The 15,415-nt window shown below is 37.9% G+C and overlaps 1 protein-coding gene across 1 annotated transcript; it reads right to left on the reverse strand.

Annotated features, from left to right (window-relative positions):
• Positions 1-1,161: 1,161 nt before the first annotated feature.
• hoxc13b (homeobox C13b) lies at positions 1,162-3,558 on the reverse strand. The gene is made up of 2 exons (XM_058791957.1): positions 2,988-3,558; positions 1,162-1,514 (listed from the first exon to the last, which is right to left on the reverse strand). Exons 1-2 carry the CDS (start codon positions 3,523-3,525, stop codon positions 1,255-1,257), a joined length of 798 nt encoding a protein of 265 aa, XP_058647940.1. The 5' UTR covers positions 3,526-3,558; the 3' UTR covers positions 1,162-1,254.
• Between the last annotated feature and the right edge of the window lie 11,857 nt (positions 3,559-15,415).

The following is a 15,415-nucleotide window of genomic DNA, read 5'->3' on the forward strand; positions in this document are numbered from 1 at the left end:
TCTATTACTTTTATACTGACCAAACAATATTTTCTATCCCCTAACCCAACCCTAAACCTACCCCTTACAGAAAACCTGTTTGCATACACTTTCAGATAAACATAATTTACTATTTTTAATAATTAATACATTTATTTTTTTTTCCCTCATGGGGACCACAGTGTCAAAAATTTCAGGTTTTGCTATCCTTGTGGGGATATTTGGTCCCCACAACACACACACACACACACACACACACACAAACTACTACAATGTAGAGAGATTATGGTTATTATAAAAACTATACATTTAATGTATAGAAACAAATACAGATGATATGACAAGTAAAGGTAAAGAAAATATATGAATATGTTTAAAAAGTACAATGACAATAAACTTATGAACTTATGATTGATGTTCTCATTCCAGTAAGTAGTGCATAATAAATATATAGATAGAGGCAGTCATATGCATCCGTGCCCTGCCATTTTAACGTAACATTTCTGCCAAGAAAAACAAGATATAGTTCAGACGGCAGACTTCTGGAAATTGACGTGTGCGAAAATTTGACCCATATAAATACTTACTGTTTTGTCATTTAACTTATTTTCTGGACATTATTGTCACTTGTGTGCAGTGTGTGTTCCATGGACCATGACATATAATAAAATTCACTTAATAGTGAACTCATACATGGAAGATCCATGCAGGTTGCAATTTGGGGAACAAAAAGGAGAAAGGTAAATTTTTCCTGTGTTCAGTGGCCTACTTCAGTATCAACTACACATTTATTTAAACACATCCCCAATTCAATACGTTTCTAAAAAAACACGAGAATACAGACATGTATGCACTTGCAATAAATGGAATAAAGACGCTACTAAGAAAATAACACAGAAAGCTTATTAAACAATTAACAATTCTGGGATGACATTATGTTTGGATAGACAGTTTTTCTTCAAAGTCACCACCTTTTGTGGTAGAACAAAATCGTTCTTGCCTCGTTTGGTTTAGTTTGTTTACACCCATCGCAAACCAAACTAAACCGATGGGCTTATTGACACTTTTCCTCAGCAAAAATTAATCACCAGACCGCTTAAGCATTTCAGAATACGTAAAACCAGCTGATTCTTTAATTAAAATTATGTCTAACTGTCCTCTCTAGAAACCTATCTACTGCGATGCAATTGCAAGCCAACTTTTTTTTAGACGTTTTTTGATTTTAAATTAAATGATTAATAAAGAACTTGTCGGCCATAACAACACCACTTATGTTCAATTTACATGCACGTGGGAGCTTAATTTTGATTTACACACCAACTTATTCTCCTTAACACGACGGTTCTGGAACCAGATGGTCACCTGGCATTCCGAGAGATTGGTTGCGGCGGAGATACGCCTTCTTTTGTCTTTGGTGATGAACTTGCTGGCGGCGTACTCTTTTTCCAGCTCCTTTAATTGCATTTTATTGTAAGGTACTCTCTTCTTACGAGCGCGAGGGAACCCATTAATCTTTTTCTGGTGTGGCACCACATCTGCAAAAATCGTTCAAGAAGAACATATCTTAGAAATCACATGATTTAGCTACTTAAGACTATTTTTCAAGTCACTGGTACACTGTAAAAAGTGATAAGTTGACTTAACTTTAAAAAAAAAAAATTGAGGAAACCCGTTGCCTTAAAATTATTAAGTAAATAATCATTTTTTTTTAAAAGTTAAGTGAACTTATCACTTTTTACAGTGTTCGCTTAACTTCAACATCATATAACAAAGTTATTTTTAAGTGACCCAATTAAGTAGCCTAGTCTCATTTAATAATACAAATATTTCCGGTACTACTAGGCAACGAACTTGTACATATTAACAGGATTAGTTAATGTTTACATCTTAACTAAAAAAACATTCACATTTGTAGGCCTATGTACAGGTCCTCGGTCTTCAGTATTAGCAAAAGCTGAATCGTGTAACTGGTTTAAATGGAACATTAAACACTAGGCTATTAAATAGTATCGAGTACCAAGTAAAAGTTCTTGCTCAAACCACAAAATATAACTTAGTTTCAATTATTTTTTACTCTCCCATGCAAAGCACACTTGGAACTACACTTTTGTTAACAGCACCAAAAATCGAATACCTAACTGGTTCATATTCGCCTTACCTAATTTAACCTATATTGTACATTTTAAGGAATTACATTATGGCAAAAAAATAAATAAATAATAATAATAATTTTTAGAAGAGAAACACAATTTTGTCATGTGGCGCACAATAATAAGAATATCTGTTAATCCATTAAAAAGAAGCGAGATATGAAATGTTAGCTTCCAAATATTGTACATTTTCAGTAATTTTCAGACAAACTATTTTTTTTTTTTAACAATATGTTCAGTCAGTGCGAATTCTATTTTCTATTTTTAAATTGCTGCAATTACTGAATTACTATTGTTTAAATAAATGCATAGTCTACTGTACACTGAAAAAAAATATTCATTGAATTTACTAATTTTTTTAAGGTAAGTGGTTGCAATCATTTAAATCAATTCAGGTGACTTACTTTCAACGTTTTTTTAATTTATTTTATTTAATTGTATTATTATTATTTAAATGTAGCTAAAATAAATTGTTTGCAACCGCTTACCTTAAAAAAGTATATTTTTTATATGCTAATTAAACAATTAGAATACTTTTGTCTGTCTTGTATTTACGACGTGTTTAATTTGTGCCCAAAGCACACATTTATCAAAAATGTCTAAGTCCTAAATTTAAAAACCTGAAGTTCAACTGACACCTGCCAACCACGTTTCTGTCACAGAAAATCACATTGTATAACACAATCAGGCCAACGATAACAATCAGGCCAAAGTGAACATGAAATTTGAGACTGGGTGCGGGTGCGGATCTGCGCGGTCTCCCTTGCACCTTTTCAACTCCAAATACTGCAAGCAGGTATGAATTAGTATAACACAGTATTTCAATCATTAAATATTTGCTAATACATGTCATTTTACCCGAAAACTGGGACTTCCATAGGAGGTTAAAATGTATTTGTTCCTTAGAACAATATAGTTGCTCATCCCGGTTGTTCGACATTGCCCAGTGCTGATATTTGTCCGTAGGAATTAAAGTTTCATGCCGTGACTCTGGGTGCGCACTGATTCCTGGTACATCCGGGACGTCCGAACAGCCGGGAACTGTCTGATAAGAGCTGTAAATACCCAATTCTTTGGACCGACTGGAAAGCTCCTCAGCTGGCAGTGCACTGCTTGACTCCAAGTATTTTTCGGCAGGATGAAAGGAATATGCCTTCTGTTGCAAATTTACGTTGTGAGGATACGAGAGACGACATCCATAATATGGACTTCCAAATGGGTATCCATAGCTCAGTGATGTGGCCGAGGAGACCTGGTGCGCAGGGCACTGCCGGCCGATATCTTGTGCAGTGATACCCTGGTGATTCACGAGATTCCCAGAGTGGTGTCCCAGTGCAGGGTGAGAGATGAAATCCCTGTAATGAGAGGCAAAGCAATTCCCGCTCAGTCCCTCCATGGTTTTGTTTTTATGAGAACTATTTTCATTTGAGCTTTTTGTTAACGTGTCCGCCCAGTGTTCATGCGGAATGAACAAAATCGCCGTGATTTGTCGATGCTTTTAAAAACTCGACTACACCTACTGACACCTCACTTCCAAGCATTTTTTTCCCCGTGTACGCATGCGTATCCGCTAAAACGTAAATGTTTCGTAATTAAGACAGATTACTGACGCTAGCTGTCAACAATGTTCCCTTTATTTTTTTTCCTGCTGAGCAAAACTTTTCTCTATTGGGTGGACATTTCGGCCACCTGAGCAAAAACATTCTTTATACCAGACCTGTACAGCGCGCGCAAAAAAACTGTGTAACTTTTAACTTTAATGTGCTATTTATATTTGATTTGACCCTTGATGTAACTAAATGATGCACATTTTAGGTTATCTGAGAAAACATTTTTACAGTACAATACACTGCTGTTCAAAAGTTTGGGATCGATACATTAAAAAAAAAACAAAAAAACGTTTCTTAGGCTCATCAAGGCTGTATCTATTTGATAAAAAATACTGAATATTATTTCACAAAATAATATTGTGAAATATTATTGCAATTTACAATAAAAGTTTTCTATTTTAATATACTTTAAAATATAATTTATTCCTGTGAAGCAAAGCTGAATTTTCAGTGTCACATGATCCTTCAGGAATCATTCTAATATGCTATTTTGTAATCAATGTTGGAAAAAGTTGTGCTGCTTAATATTTTTTGGGACCTGTGATATTTTTCAGAATTCTTTGAGAAATAAACAGTTAAAAAGAACAGTGTTTATTCAAAATTTTGTAACAAATTTTGTGTTACAGTATACACTACTATTCAAACGTTTGGGGTCAGTAATTTTTTTTCTTTCTTATTTTTATTTTTTATTAATACTTTTATTCAGCAAGGATGTGTTAAATTGATAAAAAGTGATAGTAAAGACTTATATTGTTAGAAAATATTTATATTTTTAATTAATGCTGTTCTTTTTTACTTTTTATTAGCCTAATCAAAGAAAAAAGGTTCCAAAAAATATTAAGCAGCACAACATTTTCAACACTGATAATAAATTAGAATATTAGAATGAATTCTGAAGGATCACGTGCCACTGAAGACTGGAGTAATGATGCTGAAAATTCAGCTTTGCTTTACAGGAATACACTATATTTTAAAATATTTTAAAATAGAAAACCAATATTAGAAATTGCAGTAGCCTAAGAGTTCACAATATTACTGTTTTTTTTCTGTATTTTGATCAAATAAATACAGCCTTGATGAGCATAAGTGACTCCATTAAAAAACAAGGTCAATTATTTATTAAGTTTATAATATAGGCCTAACATAACATAATATAATATAATATCAAAACAACTTAAGCATTTAAACTGATAGAAGAGAATAGAAAACAAACGGAAGCATTTAAACTGAGATCTGTAAGTTAAATACTAAAAAAAAAAAAAACCGTGAACGTGAATTCTTATATAGCTATCTAAACATCCCTAAACAGTTTGCACAATACACCTGTGTGTGACTGCAAATGTTTTAGAGTTTTGGTACCGTTCTGTCCCCATCGTCCGCTATTTCCAGCACTTAATCAAGCCACTCTTCTTTAATACACGAGGACGTTTTATTTCACATGTCCTTGCGTTTGCGTTGGCTCTCGATTTGAGCTATTTCATCCGCAACCATTGAAGTATTCGGTTTCTACAGAGACTCATTTGGCGCACATCATTCTCTTTCTATGAAACCTGTAAACCGCATTCACCGGTTTTATAGCGGTTTACCCGAGCATTGCATTGCATTATTTCGTTTTTACTAGAATACAATCAAATGGCTTTCCCAACTCATTTTTGCTTGCGCGCGGCACATTATTTCTCTGCTCTGCCGCGCGCGCGCAGTTTAGAGGGAAAATTGGCTGTCAAGACAAAGCGCGAGTGAGATTAATATAAATTAATTAAAGCTTAAGGTTTTGCAGACACTGAATCTGAATGTTAATATTATTATATATTATAGGCCTATATATTATGGTTTGATAATTTGGAAAATATAAATAGTTTTTAAAAGATTCGTTAGACGTTTCTCTTACAGAAAATACATATAGGCTACATGAAAGTTATGTGGCTCAAGATTCAAAACACTCGTCGGTGTGTGTTTAGATATTGTTTTACATACATTCACACACATCAATTTCAAATGATGGACTAAATAAATAAAAAAATAAAGCGGTAAGACATATCTGGAAGTTAAATGACAATTTTGGTGAGGTGTGAATAAAATAATGAACAGACGAAGATGTAGACAAAAATGTTTCACACTATTATTTAAGGTAACTTTTTTTTTTTTTTTTTTTTTTGATGCGTGTCAAAATTACCAGGTTTCAGTCAGTTTCAAAATATGACGGAATCAGTGTTAAATGAAGTAAAGCCACTTTCACAGTATTTGTCTATTAATCGGAACAAAATCAAGAACACAAACCCTATTAAGTTGGCAGAAGTAAATTTGATTACGATTAATCAGTTTAAGAGACTTCAGTCTGGTCGCGCAAGTAGCCTATATTGAAGTAGCGTTCAAATTCAGCTGCCAAGAAATACAAGGTCAAGGTGAAAACGCAGATAAAGAGGGTCGTAACAAACAAGCCCGAATTCACACTTAGGTGTTAAAAAAAATACAAATAATAACACTTCTAATTTAAAATTTGAAGAATTAAAATTTTATTTTATTTTTTCTAATAAGCTATCCCAACAGATCTCTAAATTCCTACAACCTACTTACCAATCACGTAAAGTGTCCAAACAGGAATAAATGTAACACTTTGTTTAACCTTTATATCTGTATGTCCGTATGTTAATGTTATGTTAACCTATAATGTATAATGAGTTTTAAAATGTATATCTAGAAATTATAAAATTAATCTAAATTATATATATATATATATATATATATATATATATATATATATATATATATATATATATATATATATATAAACTGCATCCCCAATCCCACCATAAACGAAAACTACTGAGCCGTGGCCGACAAATTAATTAAATAAATTAATGTAGGCCAAGACATTTGCTGCCAAAACGTTTATAGTTAAACAAATAAATAAATAGACAGACAGACAGACAGACAGACATATAGATAGATAGATAGATAGATTTATACATTTTCATGATTGATACATTCTCATGGTTCATCTTTGCGAACCCTAGTGAAATAAAAATATGCTAAGTATACTTGCAGCCAGACTAAGGCCGCGTATTTTTTCAGTTGTTCTCAATGGGAGCGCCGCGTTTTTCAAAACGCCAGGAGCATGCAGAGCGCTGAGCGTCTTTTTTCGCGCTGAGAGTTCGGGCGTTTTTTCCTCGGCGCAGAGAGTTGAGGAATGTTCAACTGTGGATAAAACGCTGCGCTCATCACTGTCACTTTCTAGTCAGCTAACCAATCAGAGTGCAGGAGGGGCGGGGTAAATTCCACACCGATCAACAGTCACAACTGTCATTTTGTTACAACGACGTGTCAACAAGCACAACAACGGCAAAAATGGAAGAAAAATTAATATTGCTGGTTTATGAGCATCCATTTCTCAAGCACTCCGTGGTAGAGTCTCCATTGAGCAGACTCTATCCTCCTTGCACGGGAAAGATGGTAATTGAACACATTTTAAGGTGTTTTCCTGGATAGAGTCGGAGAAGGTTCTTCTTCAGAGGAAAATCCTCATCACCCACAAATACATGTGGCACAGGCTGGAGGTCTTCTGCTCCTCGTAAAGGTGCATCCTCTGGCAAGTCAAGGGTCCCCTGGTGGAGGGCCTTACCAAAGTCAGGGGCACAGAGGGTCCCACCATCACTGCTTTTCCCATATGCCCCCACATCCACCATCCGGAAAAGGTACCTGGCATCAACTACTGCTAGGAGGACAATGGAGAAGCTCCCTTTGTAATTGTATTACATGGACCCTGTTGATGATGGGGCCTGTACTGCAACATGCTTCCCATCAATTGCTCCCAGGCAGTTGGGGAAGTTCCATAGCCCATGGAAGTCTTCAGCGATCCTCTTCCAGCGGTGTTGTTCAGGGAAAGGCATGTATTCCTGGACCATGCCAGACCATATTTCCTCACACACATCTTTTACAATTCTTGCCACTGTGCAGTAACCCATCCTGTAGCTGAAAGCTATTGATCGGAATGAGTCTCCTGTTGATAGATACCTTCAAAAAAAAAAAAAAAAAAAGTTGCAATGGGTCATACATTTTATGTGTGCGTATATAATATATTTACTTTACTTATATTATATTATTTAATTATATTAAATGATTCATGTGTTCAGATATGTAAAATATAGCTTTGAAATATTGTATTACTGAATCATAAATACCTAGAAACTTAACAATTCTGCTACATTCTACGAGACAACTATTTGACAAATATATTATTTTTACTTTACTGATAAAACACCTTGGCATTTTCAGATTAATGAGAAAAATATCAATGTAAGCATAATGCTTCTTTCACCTATATGCACATAGGTCACCTCAGACAAATGGAGAGACGTTCTTCCGAGCTGATGGCTTCCCGGTAATTTGTGTTTCGCCTTGTAATAGAAGGTCCGATTTTCTGGAGCAACACTTCAAATTGTGCCCTGCTCATCCGAAAGTCCAACTTCAGTTCTTGGACCAAACGATGAAACCGAGCTGTTTTCGCGCGCCCAAAATCTCATGAACCCACACAGACCGGCGGGTCCGTCCTTTCTTTCTACGTGGTTCAATCACCCCTCCATGCAAAGCAAGGACCAGAGCAAGTACTCTACATTGTCAACATTTTAGTCAGAAACAAATTATCTGCCAAATCAGATACAAGTAACAGTTTTGCGGATATTCCGTGTCATAGCATCCAAAGCTTCTCAATTGAAAAAACGCTGCGCCACAAAAGCGCTCTCAAGCGCTCTCAGCTGGGCGTTTTCAGCTGGCAAAAAACGCTTTGGTGGACACCAAATTGTCTAATTGTCAGTATACTTCAAGTTTGTTAATGATTAATTAACTTGAAGTGTGCTATTTTTGAACAACTATTTTTGTACTAAGTAGATTTTAGTTGTAATCAAATTATAGTAAAGTATAACTTTAAGTGTATTTAGTGTAGTTTTATATGCTAAATTGGAACAACAAGTATGCTTAGTACACTTTAAGTATATGCCTAATTATATGCTTGATTAGTGATATTAAAGTGTACTTTTTTTGTATTAGAAGTACATTACAAATTAATTATTAGTGTCTTTAAAACACACACACAATATACCATAAATATATTATTTTTTGAGTAAAAATATGCTAATTTTTCCCCAATGCTGAATCCACTTTTCAAGGTCATTACAATAAATGCATAACTTCAATGACAGACAGAGACTCATTATTAAAAATTCAAACAGTGTTTATTTAAACCTCAAATGGTTTTAGCATTGCAAAACATAAAATGCACCAACCATGTTTTTAAATAAAAAGTACTCTGAAAGAAACAAACATAAAAAAAAAACATTTTGTAACAGCAACAACACACAAACTTCACTTTTTTTTTTCACTGAATTTGATTTAGATTTTTTTTTACACTTTATTTCGAACATGTAAAATAAATATAACACAAAACAAAAACAATGAAACACAATACAAAACAATTTTAAATTATACATGTACAAAAAATATTGCAATTCTCTATGTTATACTTGCGCCTGATGGCCGCTCGCACATCAGATGTGCTTGTGTGTGGCATGTTCATACAACTTATTCTTTTTACTACATCACACTGTAAATATTCTATATTAAACCCATACTACTTAATATAATGAACATCATGATTAGCAGTGTGGAATTGTATCAGTATGTCATGTCAATATTGCTTCAAGTGTATTAGTCAAACATACAGTATACAACAGAAGTGAGTACACCCATGTAGCATGACTATAAATCACATGATACAACACTATTCAAGTTGAAAGTATAGTACAGATCAGGCTAAATTGTAATAGACACATGTATTTTCTGTATAGCTGCTTTGAGAAGTTAGTGTACTCTAAATGAGGGCATAAAGTGCAAGAACAGCAGCAGCAGCGCGCTGACCCTAGACTTGGTTGACATCACCTCTTCGTCTTCAAAGACAATCAAAACATCCAGAGGGTTCCCCCTTCCTCCTCAACAGCAATGATGGGGACTGCTGCCTTCTGCACCTGGTCAGGCTCCTTTTTCTAAATGCATTAAAAAAAGTGTTAGTATATGTGACAACAAATCATAAAATTAACCCTTGTGTGGAAAGTCATATTTAAATTTTCATAAATTAAAATAAAGGTGTGAAGGATCAGAGTAGTGTTTATTAGGGCGTGTGCCCAATTAAAACCCTGTAGTACTTTTCAAGAACTTGTAATCTTCACAAGTCTTCCAGAGCTGTCGGTCAATTGGATTTATTTGGGAAAAACTTTCAGGGGTGTATCAGTAAAAGAAAAAAGTTGTTTCAAATCTGTTCAACATGATGCAGTCGTGTTTGAACAGGATGGTGTTAAATCAAAAGGAATTGTTTAAATAAAGTGAACAGCATCAACAATCTTTTTTTCTTTTTTTCAGTGAGCAGTGTTTGTTATCATTCCTGTAATAACACATAACAAAAAGAGAAACAATTCTCTTGTACAGTTAAGTGATGGAACATTCTGTGAAATTATGACCTTGGTGGCTTTCAAGTGTGAGGATGGGGCATCTCCTGCATCCATCAAAAACATTAATTCATTGGTACAACCCTCCCCACTCTCCAAGAACTGTACTTATCCAGAGTGAGAAAAAGAGCTGGCAAAATCACTCTGGACCCCTCACATCCAGCACACTCCCTCTTTGAACTGCTGCCGTCTGGTCGACGCTACAGAGCTCTGAGCACCAGAACGACCAGCACAGAAACAGTTTCTTCCCTCAGGCAATCCATCTCATGAACACCTGAAAATAACTGTGGAACACACAACACTATTTATACACTTATACACTTATTTATCTAACACACATACTTAGTCTACATTTCAATTTGCACATAATATACCTGTACATACAAAACTGTCTATTGTAATATACCTATACATACAATTTTCAATTTGTATATTGTTGTTCCCCATTTCCTTTTTTCTTATTTTATTTTTTATTTATTTTATTATCTGTGTTTTTGTTCCGTCACTGTCATTCTGTTGCACTGTGGAAGTCTGTCACGAAAACAAATTCCTCGTATATGTAAACATACCTGACAATAAAGCTCATTCTGGTTATGCCGAAGTCCCCCAGACATTCACACAGTAAGTGCGGGAAATCTCTGATTTACTGTACTGCAAACTGCTGTCACATGTTGAATTTAGTGTGTAGACCATATTGTTTATACATCGGAAGCTTTACAGTTGTTGTTGTGTGTGTGTGTGTGTGTGTGTGTGTATGTTTTAAAACGAGGAGGCAATTATATACATTATATATAAATAAGACTTCATTAGTTAACATTAGTTAACTACTCTAGTTAACATGAACTAAGAATGAACAATACTTCTACAGCATTTATTAATCTTAGTTGGATGCTATTTACACTTACATTTAATATTATGTAAATATTCTATGTAAATTTTTTCCCTGTCCATCTTGTACTTATTTGAACAATGCTTGAAACTTGGTATTACGAGCACTGCCTGTGTCTATTTGCCTCTGTAAGATGAATCGCTTGATGTATTCCCCAATTGTAAGTCGCTTTGGATAAATGTGTCTGCTACATGAATAAATGTAAATGTATATGTAAACTTAAGTTAATCACTGAATCCATTACTAGAGACACCACTCATACAAGTAATTTAAATGTTAAGGTGATGATAGTTCACCCAACAAACTCTCTCTCTACTATCTCTCTCACTACTTCTGCTGTAAGTGATCTAATTGTGACAGATCTAAGTCTAATCTAACATCCTGCCTGCTTGATCCTGCACCTACTTGCTTAAGATGTGTGTTTCTGAGGTTTCACCTTTTATAACACATATGATAAACTGTAGTTTGGCATCTGCCACTGTTCCAGCTAATTTGAAAATGGCTGCAGTGACCCCCATTCTTAAGAAACCAGGTTTTGATCATTTAAACTTGAATAATTATAGGCCTCAAATTTACCGTTCTTATGTAAACTACTTGAAAAAGTAGTGGCTTCACAACTGCGATCATATTTAGATGCTAATGGTCTTTTTGAACCTTTTCAGTCAGGTTTTCACCCAATTCACAGCACTGAAACTACCCTTCTTTGTGTGGTTAATGACATTCTCCTGTCCGTGGATTCAGGGTCAAAGATCATCTTGATTCTTCTTGATCATAGTTGTGCATTTGACACAGTTTGCCATGATTTACTTATCTCAAATCTTTTTGATATCGTTATCACTGGTTCAGCTCTTTCCTGGCTCGTTTCCTATATCAGCAAATGAACCTTGAGGTGGATTTACACCCTTGTCACTATACAAGGGTGTAAATCCACCTCAAGTTTCAGTTCTTGGCGCTCTACTGTTCATCATTTATATATATATATATATATATATATATATCCACTTGATAACATCATCCGCATGCATGGATTTCAGTTTCATTGCTATGCAGATGATATCCAAATTTACCTTACCACCAGCTCTGCTAGGCCATCACGGATATCAGGGATATCAAACATCGGATGTCCCTGAATTTCCTTAAACTATGACAAAACGTCCCAGGTTATGTATGTAACCATGGTTCCCCCCAGGAAATGCGACGCTGCGTTGGAGAACGCTAATGGGACCATGCTCTGGTGAGATGTCATGGGCGGGTGATGTCAGAGACCAGGAAGCTTAAAAGCACGTGCGGTGGAACCGGCGTCAGCTTCTAGGAATGAAGCAAGTGCTCGCAGAGATGCCGGAAGTATAGCTCTGAGACGCAGCGTCTCATTCCCTCAGGGAACCATGGTTACATACGTAACCTGGGACGTTCGCTTTCAGGAACTCGAGCTGCGTTGGAGAACACTATGGGAACAAAGTGCCCACGCCGCCAGACTTACAAATCCCTGCCTAGTGTGGATGAAGCAGAAGAGCCAGGGCTGGCTTGCATGTCTAGGCCATAGAACCTGACAAAGTTTAGGAGCGTGGACCATCCTGCAGCGTTTGCAGATGTCCTGCATTGGAGCACCTGCCAAAAAGGCCTTGGAGGCCACCACACTTGGCGTCGAGTGAGTCTTGACCCCCAGAGGCAAGGGGAGATCAGAGGACTCGTAAGCAATGCAAATGGCATCCACAATCCACCGACTGAGAGTCTGCTTAGAAGCAGGCAGACCCCTCTTAGGGGGACCATAGCATACCAGCAGTTGGTCCGCCCTTCTCCACAGAGCAGCTCTCACCGCTCTCACCAGACACATTCAATTAAGCTTCTGCTGGTCGGGCTCCCTGAAGGGAGGAGGACAGAAGGCCTGAAGTACGACAGGCCTTGGTGTAGAGGAGGGGACCTTAGGGACATACCCCGGTAGAGGTAGGAAGGGGCCACTGAGAGGGCCTGCAGATCCCCAACTCTCTTAAGAGATGATATCGCCAGTCTTCAGAGAGAGATGGCGATCAGATATCTCCTCAATAGGCTTGAATGGAGGCCTACAGAGAGCCTCTACCACAGCTGGGGAGACACGGGATCATACTGGAGGCCTCAGCCTCAGCGCACCGTGGAGGAAACATGTAACTAGGGGGTGTTTACCCACTGACTGGCCACCGAGAGGGGCGTGGTAGGCCGATAAAGCCGCCACGTAGACCTTCAGGATGGAGTGGGTTAACCCTTTTAAACCGGCTCTGTCGGCGCCGACACATCAGACCAAGCTGTATTCATGTTACCATAACTCTTCTACCGTTTGCACTATCAAAATAATTCAAATTGTTCCTGACAGCAGACAACATGCGCTTTTCGGCAATATCTGGCTTATTAAGGTCATTTCTTGCGCTCCGTCAACAAACGATGGCAGATTTCCGGGAGAGCGGGAAAGGAGAATTTGAATGGAGAGATAGGGAGCGCAGAGTTTTGGATTGCATAAAATAATAAACAAAAACATGGTGAAGGAGGAGTAGACAGCACAAGAGTCGATTAGGATGATTTTTGATGAGACTTTGGGAGCAGGCTGAGTGAGACTTTTTCACATGTGGCGTTTGCATCGTTATAATGAGTCTGTGCATGTAAATGTATGGGTGTATGCATGTGAATGCACGTGTAAATGTGTGTGTGTATGAACAAAAAAGCCTCCTGAATGAAAACTGTGCAACCCAGTGTTCCAAAAATACTTGTATATATGTATTATAGTTGAATTTTCAAGTAAGTAGTGTTGGATTATTTCAATCATGATTTTTCTCTTTTTTTTCTAAATGAAAAACAGAAAAATTATTCCTGTTTTTTATTTTTGTCTATTTAAATTCTGTTTACAAACTCAACACACAAGATTAATGGTCAAAACTGTAAAAACTGAAAAAAAAAAAAAAAATTACACCTTGCACTTTAAAATAGCACATTATGTTAGAATTTTACAGTCAAATAAACAAAATATGTGAAAATGACCCATTTTACCCTTAGGTTTTAAAGGGTTAACCCTGCGAAGAAACGGGCCTGCAAGAACTCCAGCACTGTACAGCTGACTGGGTCGAGCTGGCGGTCTCCGCACCATGAAGTGAAAAGTTTCCACTTCAGGGTGTACAGTTTCCTCGTAGAGGGAGCTCTGGATTGGAGGATGGTCTCAACAACCTCGGTTGAGAGACCAGAAGTTATGAGCTGTGCCCCCTCAGAGGCCACACCCACAGCTTCCACAGCTCTGGGTGAGGGTGGATGATAGTGCCCCCCCGCCATGGAGAGCCGTTGAGCAGAGAAATCAGGTCCGAGAACCATACTCGGCCCGGCCAGAACAGGGCTACTAACAGCAGATGGACCCACACTGTCTCCAGAACTCCCGGGAGCAGAGCGATTGGGGGAAAGACGTACAGACAAAGCCTCGGCCAAGTCAAGCTATGGTACATAGCATCTAGCCCCAGTGGAGCTGGATGAGTCAGAGAGAACCAGAGGGGACATTACAATGTCTCCCGAGTCGCAAAGAGGTCCACCTCAGCCTGGCCAAACACTCTCCAGATCTGCTTCACCACCTCGGGGTGAAGCATCCATTCCCCGGGCCTCGGCCCCTGTCTTGACAGGACGTCTGCTCCCACATTGAGATACTCAGGAATGTAGACGGCTCTCAGTGAGAGTAGTCTGTCCTGGGACCACACAAGGATCTGATGGACCAGCTTGTACAAGGGGCACGAACGCAGACCTCCCTGGTGGTTGATGTAAGAGACCACTGCTGTGTTGTCGGTGCGCACCAACACATGACGATCTCTTAGGTCTGGGAGAAAATGTTTCAGTGCTTGAAACACGGCCAGCATCTCCAGGCAGTTGATGTGCCACGTGAGATGGCAGCCGCTCCATAGACCAGGGGCAAGGTGGCCACTCATGACCGCTCCCCAATCGGTGAGGGACCCCTTGGTCTTGAGCCACCACTGTAGGAGTCTCATGTACAGCAGGGCAATAGGTATCACGTTGGACGCAGCTGCCATCAGACCCAGCAGTCTCTGAAACTGCTTGACAGCCTGCTTGACCGGCCTTCTCTCACTCTCTTGACTGACGTGAGGATCGACTTGATCCGAGCAGGGGACAAACATGCCTGCATAGTGGTCGAATCCCACACCACGGCCAGATAAGTGGTTCTCTGTAATGGAGAAAGCACACTCTCCTTGGCGTTTAGTCTTAACCCCAGCTCTTTCATGTTGGCGAGAACAACATCTCGATGTCGAATCGCCAACTGCTCCGATTGAGCTA

The sequence above is a fragment of the Onychostoma macrolepis genome, chromosome 11 (genome assembly GCF_012432095.1).
Source record: "Onychostoma macrolepis isolate SWU-2019 chromosome 11, ASM1243209v1, whole genome shotgun sequence".
In the NCBI taxonomy this organism is placed as follows: domain Eukaryota; kingdom Metazoa; phylum Chordata; class Actinopteri; order Cypriniformes; family Cyprinidae; genus Onychostoma; species Onychostoma macrolepis.